This window comes from Sus scrofa, chromosome 1 (genome assembly GCF_000003025.6).
Source record: "Sus scrofa isolate TJ Tabasco breed Duroc chromosome 1, Sscrofa11.1, whole genome shotgun sequence".
Classification (NCBI taxonomy): Eukaryota; Metazoa; Chordata; class Mammalia; order Artiodactyla; family Suidae; genus Sus; species Sus scrofa.
In genome coordinates this window covers 120,031,753-120,043,890 of record NC_010443.5, presented here as the reverse complement: position 1 = coordinate 120,043,890, position 12,138 = coordinate 120,031,753, and the positions used below count along the sequence as shown (strand labels likewise).

Sequence of the window (12,138 nt, the reverse complement as noted above, 5' to 3'; positions counted from 1 at the left end):
TGGGAACTCCAAGCTTACATATTTATTTAACCTGATACTTGAATAGAAATGGAAATAAAATACATTTAATTGTAAATATAAAATATGGCTTAAAGTTTACTGCTGTAATCTGGACATATACAAAAGTAAGACGAATTATGTGAATTAAAAACCTACCCCCTCAGGAGTTCCCATCGTGGGGCAGTGGTTAACGAACCATGAGGTTGCAGGTTCGATCCCTGGCCTTGCTCAGTGGGTTAAGGATCCAGTGTTGCCATGAGCTGTGGTGTAGGTCACAGATTCAGCTCGGATCCTGTATGGCTGTGGCTCTGGTGTAGGAGGGAGGCTACAGTTCTGATTAGATCCCTAGCCTGGGAACCTCCACATGCTGCGGATGCTGCCCTAGAAAAGGAAAAAAAAAAAAACCCTACCTGCTCAATTCAAAAGCACAGTGACTACACAACACTCTAGAAAGTGACTTACAATGAAATCTAAACTGGACACCAGTGTGTCCAGTCATGGTATTGTCTACTTCTTTTGATATATTCCATGGTTTTAGTAATCTGAAACACATCAATTCAAATATTATTTAAATGCAAAGGTTACTAGTAATTGCTATTTATCTGCTTTTAGATTTTTGAAACTATTTTCAAAATTGCAATTATAGTGATAAAAACCATTAGAGGAAAAGCTGTCACCATTTCAAAACTATAATTTAAACATTAATTTTATATTCCCATTTGTTGAAAAAATTGAAGACTCAAATATGAAAACATAGTTTATTTTCTCAGACTTTTGTAGTTTATTTTTACAAAATAGCAGACAAAATTTTTTTCTTTATAGTGATACAGAATAAGTAATACATATCGAAATATATATATTAGCACTTAAGTTATAAACACATAGCAAAATCAGCATCACTTAAACAGCAACCATGTTTTGCACATAATTAGGATTTCTCAAGGAGATAAACATTGTTTTCAGACTGAATATGTAAATAGTGTTTGAGGCTTTATGTCAACTAGTATTTACAAAAGCTAGTCTAAAAACTACAGCCACCTGCAAAAGTGATGAGCTTTAGGTCACAATTTTGCTATCATGCCATAATAAAGATTTAAAATTATAGAAAGCCAGAGGGAACCAATCACTTCAGTGCAACTGCTGTAGGTGGAACTACTTAATTGTGATTTAAAGATGTATGCCATGAGACTCCAAAAGGGATGCTTTTGAATTGTCAGTTGTTGGTTTCTTTACGATTCAACCATTTCTTAATCCAGGTTAGATTATGCCCTGCCAATCACTAACTGTGATAGAGGGAAGTTGCATAGGGACTGTCTTCATCTCTGAAAAAAAGAAATACAGCATAAATCAGTGTTTTAAAACTGTACTCAGAAAACTAACATATCTTCATTGTACAACTTAATATTCACTTGCCAATAAAAGAAAGGGGTATATCAACTTATAACATCATGCGTGCCTTGAAAGTTGTGTGAGATGCAAATCCTCGTTAAGGTATACCGCCCTGTCTCCATTTCATGACTATCTATCTTAGTTACTGGAATCAAGAATGATACTTGTAATATCTTTGTATTTGTTTATATTATATAAATTTATATTAAGTTATAAATTAATTATATTCACATTTCTGTTTGTTTATATCTTTAACATTCTACTTCTTTCTCAAAAAGATTTAAGGCACGTACAACAAAAGACATACATATAATAAGATGAATAAATTAGAAATTTAAAATCAGGACTAGAAAAAGGAGAAGGATCCGAATACATTAGCCATTAGCAATATTGCAGTAGCTGAAATGAGTATCAATTTTGCCTGCAAGCTTCCTCGTAGTCAGGGCGAAAAAGAAAGCACAGTGGTTTTGCCATTCTTGGAATCATAAAGGAAAAAGGAAACCAGTTCTATAGGAGGGAGAAAGACCTGCCCTAGTACCAAATTAAAGATCAAACAAAAACGCTCACATTGGAGTTCCTGTTGTGGTGCATCGGAAACAAATCCGACTAGGACCCATGATATTGCGGGTTCGATCCCTGGCCTCGCTCAGTGGGTTAAGGATCCAGTGTTGCCCTGAGCTGTGGTGCAGGTCGCAGACTCGGCTTGGATCTGGCATTGCTGTGGCTGTGCTGTAGGCCGGCAACTGTAGCTCTAGTTGGACCCCTAGCCTGGGAACCTCCATATGCCGTGGGTGTGGCCCTAAAAAAAAAAAGGCAAAAAATCCCCCCCAAAAAAAACACTTACATGACCGCTTATGTAGGAAACAACAGACAATGTCCTTGACAAGTTTTATAAGGAAGAGTATTTTACAGCTATTCTCTAAAGCACTGCTTCCCCTGATGATGTCAACAAGATGTCTACTTGGATGTTCTCCAGAACTGCTACCTGGATAGTTGTGCTATTAAAGCAAAAAAGTAAACTTATTTTTATTTTATTTTTTTTTTTAGGGCCGCGCCCACGGCATATAGACTCCCCAAGCTAGGGGTCAAAACAGTGCTGCAGCTCCCGGCTTACACCACAGCCACAGCAACGCCAGATCCGAGCCACGTCTGTGACCTGCACCACAGCTCATGGCAACACCAGATCCCTAATTGACTGAGTGAGGGCAGGAATCACCTGCCTCCTCATGCATACTAGCCTGGTTCATTACCACTGAGCCACAATGGGAACTCCAGAAGCAAACTTTTTATAAGTAACAAAAACAAAAGCACTGCAACAGATAAAGCCTAATGCAAAATGCAGTAACATTTAGACTTTTACATTACAATTAAAATATAGCTTAAAATATAATTTTAAACTGGAATTAATAGTTTTTGAAGCAAAAAAAAAAAAAAAATTGACCGTGCAAGGACATCTTAAGAGTAACTTATTCAGGAGTTCCTGTCATGGCGCAGTAGTTAACGAATCTGACTAGTAACCATGAGTTTGCGGGTTTGATCCCTGGCCTTGCTCAGCGGGTTAAGGATCCAGCCAGCATTGCCATGAGCTGCGGTGTAGGTTGCAGACGCGGCTCGGATCCCGAGTTGCTGTGGCTGTGGCATAGGCTGGCAGCTATAGCTCTGATTTGACCTCTAGCCTGGGAACCTCCATATGCTGCAGGAGTGGCCCTAGAAAAGGCAAAAAAAAAAAAAAAAGAGTAACTTATTCACCCTCTGACTTTTTTCCAGCATATTCTTACCTGCTCTCTTCTTTTAGTTTCTTGGCTGCCTGTGTTGATAACTTAATCTGCAAGTCCAGCCTCTGCAAGAAATCTCTGGCTGTCACTTCCTCAGGCTGCACGGGCTGAATATCAGATTCTTGAGGACTGGGAGGAGAGAGGGTTTCCCCAGTTGCTACTAGCTCTTCTTCATGAGGAAAACCGCTATCAACAGTTTCATTTTCTGGAGAATCTATTGAGTTAAGTCCATTAAATAGCAAAGGCTTCTCTGATATAACTGGGATGTTCAAAGTTTTCTTCAGAAATATACAATCATTGGTAAACAGTTTGTTTGCCCTTTTAATCTGCTCCATCTAAAATATGAAAACAAAAAGCAACATTCATAAATTCCAAATTAGGGCTTTTTACACAACACAAACTAAAAATATTCATGAGAAAAATGTGTGCTATGCTTTCTCTGGGTCTGAAATTTTTAATTTGGGAATAGTCACCTCCCCAGATACCCTCCAAGTTATTTCAAGAAGTGCCAGGAAATTCTCTTGCGTGATTTTATAAAAAGAAGGACTCTCTTCCTCACCCCCACCATATAATTTCCCCTACAAGGCAGCTTTTGCCAAGCAGCCCTAAATCCCTGAAGTTAAAACATTTACTTAGCACTTATTTAATACGTTTCAATCTTATTTTAGCATTTCTATTATCTGATTTAAAAAAAAAAAACCAAACTTCCTCTTACTGTGATTTTCCTATGGAGTGCCTGCTGTCTCTAGAATATAACAGACACAGGAGGTGGTAAAGAAATAAGTACAGGGAGTTCCCATTTTGGTGCATCAGAACCAAATCTGACTAGGAACCATGAGGTTGTGGGTTGATCCCTGGCCTTGCTCAACAGGTTAAGGATCTGGTGTTGCCGTGAGCTGTGGTTTAGGTCACAGATGCAGCTCAGATCTGGCATTGCTGTGGCTGTGGTGCAGGCTGTCAGCTGCAGCTCCAATTTGACCCCTAGCCTGGGAACCTCCAAATACCGCAGGTACGGCCCTAAAAAGCAAAAAAAAAAAAAAAAAAAAAAAAGAAATAAGTACAATGAGGATTAGGAACAATGGTGCAGGCTGGAGCAGCAGTCATTAAGAAAGGCCTCATGGTTTGAGATGGAAACAATATAAAATTTGGTTCTGATGATCGTTGTATAACTATAAATGTAATAAAAGTCATTGAATGATTTAAAAAAAAAGTGAAATAAAAAAATAAAAGAAAGGCCTTATGGAGAAGGTAGGGTTCTGATTTTGATTCTTTGGACCTTAGATGTGCCTTAGAGACTGGGTAAAAGGGACAGATGAGGAAAGGAGGTAGGGAGCACTTTACATAGACTATCTCATTTTTTCTACTCTATGGATTAGGTATCTGAAAATTCACTTTACAAATAAAAGAAAAAAACTCAAGGAGATTAGGTACCATGGAATCATCACACAATTGGCAGATTAAAAAGTCAGAATTTACACAGGTTTCATAACTTCAAACTCTCAGAGCCCTCGAATACCTCCTCAAACCACAGACATGGGGGCGAGAGGCAGGGGTAAAAAGGTATTGTTATCTCCTGTAACCTTCCTAACAGTTCTGCGAGCTAGATATTATCATCTCCTTTTTACAAATGAAGAAAGGGAGACTCAAGAGAGGTAAGTGGCATGCCTAAGCACACAAACACAGGAAGTGCAGATAAGATGCAAATGATGCTAGTATAGCACTGTCAGAGAAACACCTACTCCTGTGTTCATCACACGCTACCATTGTGCATCTGCAGACTCCTCCACTAACTAGCCTGGGGATTCGCACTGTGCCTTTGCATGCACTGTGCCTTCTGATTTTCACCACAGCTCTGTCTTGTGAGGTACATCACCAAGACAGTTTGGTACAACAGCTAAGTCTACAGGCTGAGGAACATGGCAGACCTGGTTTCACATCTCAGAGCCACCAACACTAACTGTCTAAACATGAGCTTGTTACTTCTCTCATTGAGCCTGTTTCCTCATGTGTAAAATAGGTATCATCTACCCTTCACAGGGCTGGAAGGATTAAGTAAGAGATATATGTATATATATATGCATAGAAGATACAGCTGAAGATACAGATATACAGATACAGATGAAAGAGAAAGATGGACAGAGACTGTTCAGCAGTAAATGGTACTTACTACCCACCATTTCTCCCATGAAGAAATTAAGGCACACAAGAGATGATGATGTGATCAAGTGCACACAGCTCTTAAGATGTATGAACCAGAATTTCTGCCTGACTCTAAAATCCACAGAACACACAGGATTAAAGTGCATGACTAATAGAACCCAATTCTGGGATCCTTTAATGCCAAACTGATGAGTGAAAAAAATCCATTTCCACTTCAAAGAGCCTGAAGAAACAACAGTCAAATAAAACGGACCCTGTTCCTCCTGTTTTCTAACTATAACCTGAATCCACACAAACAATACATTTGAAGCTTTCTCTCTCTCTTTTTTTTCCCTTTCCTTTTAAAGCTACTACATTAACGCATCTTTTGTGTAGGGTGGTCTTTTGTGTTCTAGTCTCCAGTTAAAGGAGAGAAGGAAAGGGTGAGAAAGGACATGAATAGGCAGGTACTTTTTACTTTTTCATCTCTTTAGAGCTGCACCCATGGCATATGGACGTTCCCAGGCTAGGGGTTGAATCAGAGCTGTAGCTGCTGGCCTATACCACAGCCACAGCAATGCAGGATCCAAGTTGTGTCTTCGATCTATACCACAGCTCACAGCAATGCTCCTAACCCATTAAGCAAGGCCAGGAATTTAATCTGTCCTCATTGATACTAGTCGGGTTCATTACGCTGAGACAGGTACATTTTAAAACAAATTAAAATCTAAAAATATTAAGTATCTCTGGTCTAGATTTGGGGGAGCCAAAAACTTGAATACTGTATCCATATGAGGTTCTGTTTAATTTGCCTTGTTTTTATCACCCAGCATCCCCATCCTCCATCTCTCTCAGTATAAGGGTGTTGGGGCCACTGAGCCCTCCTCTAGCTCCAGGGTGAGTACATGAGTCATTCATGCCCTTTGGAACATCACAGTGCCCAGGATTTCCTGACAGATCACAGTCCCATCTCAGAACAATTCAGAGACCCAAGGAGAAAGACCTCTATTTTTCCAGCTGGAAAGACTTGAGCCCAGAGTTGCTAGTCACCATTCTTCCACCACAAGGAACCTCACAACAAGGCCACCTTGGAAGAGAGCCATCAGACCTCTGAAGCCAGAATACCCTAGCACCCTTCAGTTCCAGTAATGAGCCAGTAAATGCCATTTTTGGTTCATTTTTGTCCTCAGTGCTTTTTTTTTTTTTTTTTTTTTTTTTTTGCTTAGGCCAATTTATGTTTTCTATCACTTGTAAATGAAAGAACCCTCGCTGATACACGGATACAGTGCCCTTTGAAAGACTTGTTGGCAGGGGCCTACAATTGCTAATAGTCACTGTTTTCTGCCAATAATGATGGAAGAGAGAAACAGCCGGGAACATCAGGATCTGACTGCTGAGGCTGGGCTTTGAACACCAACCACAAACTCCTTAAGTTTCTTCAGAGGAAGAGCTGTTAACTCTATAGCTTTCCAGTTCAAACAAAGATCATATACACACGAAGTGCTTAGGATGGATGGATGGATGGATGGATGGATGGATGGATAGAGGGATGGATAAATTAATGCAGGTCAGAGAAACAGGCATAAAAGATGAACCCAGAGAAGTAACCAGAAGAGGGTAGTAAGTTATCTGTTGTGTTGGTTATTCTTCCTTAAAACCCACCCTCCCCTCCCAATCCATCCCCTAATCTTCTTGTTCTGACCCCAGGAGGCTGGCCTTTTCAGAACTGCACTCCCCAAGCCCCCCTTATTTTTGGCAATCCAGTTAGTGTTCCAAAGGAAAGCACCAGTAGAACGACCACACCATGACTCTGGTGCCTGATCCCTCTAAGGCAGATTTCCTTCCAGGCAGCTCCTTGGCCACTCCTCCCATTCTCCTCCGTGTTGGTGTCGGGTATGTCCCGGCCCCTGGCCCTCAGGCCTGGGGGTAGTATTTCCCTGCTGTTGCTATCTCGGGTGCTCCACCACCCCTTCCTGGTTCCCTTAATGCTATTCATACTTCCGTAAATGTTCCTTCATTAAATCCTCTTTGTCCAAACCCTCTGAGTGCACTATCTGTATCCTGCAGGGACCCTGATTGATATATCCATCACTCAGAGCAAGACAGGCCATCACAGCCAGGCAAGGAGCTGATGGCAAGGAGCTGATGACAGGGAGCAGCAGGCAAGGGGAATGGGCAGGGTTCCCCTAGCTCATGTGCATGCTGTTGTACCACTGATTCACTAGCAGAACTGCCTCTTTTTTTTTTAATACATTTTTTTAAATTAATTTTTTCCCACTGTACAGCAAGGGGATCAAGTTATCCTTACATGTACACATTTTTTCCCCCACTTTTCGTTCTGTTGCAATATGAGTATCTAGACATAGTTCTCAATGCTACTCAGCAGGATCTTCTTGTAAATCCACTCTAAGTTGTGTCTGATAACCCCAAGCACCCAATCCCTCCCACTCCCTCCCTCTCCCATCGGGCAGCCACAAGTCTATTTTCCAAGTCCATGATTTTCTTTTCTGTGGAGATGTTCATTTGTGCTGGATATTAGATTCCAGTTATAAGTAATATCATATGGTATTTGTCTTTGTCTTTCTGGCTCATTTCACTCAGGATGAGATTCTCTAGTTCCATTTCCATGTTGCTGCAAATGGCATTATGTCATTCTTTTTGATGGCTGAGTAGTATTCCATTGTGTATATATACCACATCTTCCTAATCCAATCATCTGTTGATGGACATTTGGGTTGTTTCCATGTCCTGGCTATTGTGAATAGTGCTGCAATGAACATGCGGGTGCATATGTCTCTTTTAAATACAGTTTTGTCCAGATATATGCCCAAGAGTGGAGAACTGCCTCCTTTAACAAGCCTGTGAGCTTCCCCATGTCAGGAACTGCTTCATCTCTATCTCAGCATTGCCACAAAGCATTTAAGGTGTATGTGACCCTTATGGTTTAGACTCTAAGATGACACATGGATGCCAGCATCAAGGACATCAGGGTTATCCAGACATAGTTAGCATCAATGTAGGAATCAATCAAAATGTGGGCAGATTTGAAACTGAAGGTGAAAACAGGCAAATGAGGTTAATACAAGGTATTACAAACAAGGGCTCTGGGGCCATACTTTCTAGATTCAAATCCTGGCTGTCCAATTTTCTAACCATTCCCTATATCCATTTTCTTTCCTATAAAGTAAGGAAAATAATAGTACTTTTGACAAAATATGACCATTATGAAAACTAAATGAATTAATTCATGTAAAACCTTTAGAATAATGTAGGCACACAGGAAGCACTTAAAAATGCTAGCAACTATTATTAAATGTGGTGAAAATGAGAAAGTTACAAGTAAGGGCAGATCCTAGCATATACTCAGCAAATGAGAAGGGAAAAGGTAGGAATTTTCTCCCAATAAAAAATATTTCAGTAGTTCCCATCATGGCTCAGCGGTCAACGAACCCGATTAGGTACCATGAGGTTGCGTGTTCGATTCCTGGCCTTGTTCAGTGGGTTAAGGATCCGGTGTTGCCGTGAGCTGTGGTGTAGGTCACAGATGCGGCTTGGATCCCACATTGCTGTGGCTGTGGTGTAGGCTGGCAGCTACAACTCCGACTGGACCCCTAGCCTGGGAGCCTCCATATGCTTCAGGTGCAGCCCTAAAAAGAAAAAAATTAAATAATTAATTTTAAAAATACATATTTCAGAGTTCCTTCTGTTATGTAACAAGATCAGTGGTCTCTGGAGTGCCAGGACTCAGGTTTGATCCCTGGCCAGGCACAGTGGGTTAAGCATCCAGTGTTGCAGCAGCTGTGGCATAGGTCACAACTGCAGCTTGGATTTCATCCTCGGCCCGGGAACTCCATAAGCTGAGGGGCAGCCAAAAAACATTTTTTTTCCCATAAAGTAAAAATATATAAAGAAAATTTCATGTAAATAAGCCCAGTTGAATAACATATTTTCTCACTACCATTGGTATGGGTGTTGTTTTTTTCAAAAGGTAATTATTTTTATCTTAATTTGTTCTCCTTTACAAGCATAGGCTCCAAACTTTGTTACAAGCACAAAAGTTAGGGAATGACACCAGCCATGCAAAAAAAAAAAAAAAAACAGGGAAAAAAGGATTCCAGCCAAAAAGAGAAGTTGCAATGCCCCAGAGTAGGAAAAAATAGTATGGCTGAAATATAGGGAGTAACAAGCAAGCTGCAGGCCACTCATATAATAAATAAAATTTGGATTTTTTTTCTTTTTATGGCTGCACCCTTGGCATATGGAAGTTCCCAGGCTAGGGGGCAAATCAGAGCTGCAGCTGCCAGCCAAAGCCACAGCCACAGCAACACTTCCAAGCCATATCCTCAACCTACACCACACTTTGCAGCAAGGCCAGAGCCTTAACCCACTGAGCGAGGTTGGGACATCCTCATGGACACTATGATGGGTTCTTAACTGCTGAGAACTCCTGGATTTTATTTTAAATATGATGGGAAGCCACTGGAGGGTAAAGGAAGGGAGTGACATAATCTGATTACAGATGAAGATCATTCCATTTCCTGTGGAAAATGGATTTGTAAGAAAGAGGCATTAGTGGAAACAGGAAGCCCAGTTATGGAAGAAACTGCAAGGGCACAGACAAGAGATATAAATAGTCCCAAATAGTGAAGTGATATTTTAATTTGCTTTGGAATGTTTTATACTTTTATCTGAACTTAGATGGGCCTAATATTATAGGAATTTCACCTCACATAAAACTAAGAAAAGTCATGATCCAATCCAAAGAAGAGCTGGGAAACTCTGCAGCTTTCCCACCTGCCCTCTGTTTAATATTTCATACTACCCAGTTAATGCTAAGAATAGAAAGCGTGCCTCTTCAAAGTGATGCAGAACTACTCTCTGTTTCTTAAGAGCAGATGACAGGGTTGGGAAGAGATGTAGCAACCAAATGCTTTCATTTTACAAGTCTCTCCTAATCAGGACTAAATAGCATGACTCAATGAAATGTACTGTCTGCTCACTAAGAAACAGATTATGGAATAATTAATAAGAGCTGACAGAATGGCCACAAAGTTGACCATGGTGAAATTAGGAAGAACAAATGTCATCAACAACTTAATTTTAAATGACTCCCCTGTAAATACGTTTTGTAAAGGTGAATTCACTCCAAAGAAACTCACAAAACTTCCCAGGAAAAGTTATCTCAGTAGCTGTTGCTGGGCATGACCAAGAACTCTCCCCAAAGGCTACGTGGGTTATAGCTTCATTAGTCACCTGCCTACCTTGGAATGCAATACTCAATGCTTCTTTTTCTTCCTCTCATTACTTAAAAAAAGACAAAGCCTTCCAAAAATATTTCAGGACACATAATAACTAACATTTACACCACCCTATTACATCCCTTACAGAATATTTCCATATATAAATAACTCTCATTTGATTGTTTATTTAATTATCATCATTTTATAGGGAAAAAAAGACTTAAATATTAAATGATTCTCTCAAGATCATTTTCTAGTAAATGCTGCATTCAGCCTCCTCACCCTGCTGTCTCCTATTAAATTTTATTTATTTATTTTTTTCTTTTTAGGGCCGTACCTGTGGCATATGAGAGTTACCTGGCTAGAAGTCGAATCAGAGCTTTAGCTGCTGGCCTATGCCACAGCCCTGGCAACACCAGATCTGAGCCGTGTCTGCGACCTACACTGTACCTTGGTACTTTGCAGCAACATTGGATCCTTAACCCACTGAGTGAGGCCAGGGATTGAACCCAAATCCTCATGGATACTAGTCAGATTCTTTTTTTTTTTTTTTTTTTTTTTTTTGTCTTTTTGCTATGGAGGTTCCCAGGCTAGGGGTCGAATCAGAGCTGTAGCCACCGGCCTACACCAGAGCCACAGCAACGCGGGATCTGAGCCACATCTGCAACCTACACCGCAGCTCACGGCAATGCCAGATCGTTAACCCACTGAGCAAGGGCAGGGACCGAACCCGCAACCTCATGGTTCCTAGTCGGATTCGTTAACCACTGCGCCATGACGGGAACTCCCACTAGTAAGATTCTTAACCTGCTGAGCCTCAACAGGAACTCCTCCTATTAAGTTTTAGGTGTTGGTGGTGATCAGACTCTTCCACTGCCATGTGCTAATGAGAAAAAGGATTTATTTCTTCTTCATGCTATCTCAGAAGAATATATGAGATTCCACTTATGAAATGTCCAGAAAATGCAAATGTATAGATTATAAAGCAGATTCATCGTTATCTGAGACTATAGAAAGGACAGGGAGTAAGGCCAATGGGAACAGGGACTGTTTTAGGATGATGGAATTATTCTAAAATTGGACTGTGGTGATGGTTGCACAACCCTGTAAATTTACTAAAAGTTCTTGAATCATATACTTCTGATGGGTGAATTTCATGACATGTAAATTGTGACTCAAGAAAACTGTGTTTAAATAAAGAATGCCTGAGAATCTATGAAAACCCCCAAACTACTCAGGCCTACTTGATCAGCTCTCATGACAGCTGGCACTATTTATTTATGGTTCTCTGCCCTTTGACCAGAAAGGTCAACAATTTCTACCAGCAGCAGGGGCTAAAGTGATAAACACAAAATATTTCCATATACTTATATTTCTAACTTGCCACACTTGTTCCCCCTAACATGACCATTTTACCTAACCATTTTACCTTTTCTCAGCACTGTGACTTCCGATAGGGGAAGTTAAGAAGCAAGTGAGCTTAGCAGCTCATAATAAGAGAAAGAGAAAACCCTGGGAATGAAATTGGACAGGAATGATTTGGGACACTGAGGACAATGGTCTGGAGAGGGTAGAGAACAGAGAAGTTTCCAGGG

The 12,138-nt window shown here is 40.5% G+C and overlaps 1 protein-coding gene across 3 annotated transcripts in view; it reads right to left on the bottom strand.

Moving 5' to 3' along the window:
- Positions 745 to 12,138, bottom strand: part of LYSMD2 (LysM domain containing 2) — a 33,730-nt gene continuing 22,336 nt past the window's right edge. For all 3 annotated transcript variants that reach the window (XM_003353358.4, XM_005659606.3, XM_005659605.3), the window contains 2 exons: positions 3,168 to 3,499; positions 745 to 1,322 (listed from right to left, as the gene is read on the bottom strand). In XM_003353358.4, the coding sequence (XP_003353406.1) occupies positions 1,280 to 1,322; positions 3,168 to 3,499 (375 nt within the window). In that variant the 3' untranslated portion in view covers positions 745 to 1,279. The remainder of the gene's footprint in view (positions 1,323 to 3,167; positions 3,500 to 12,138) is intronic.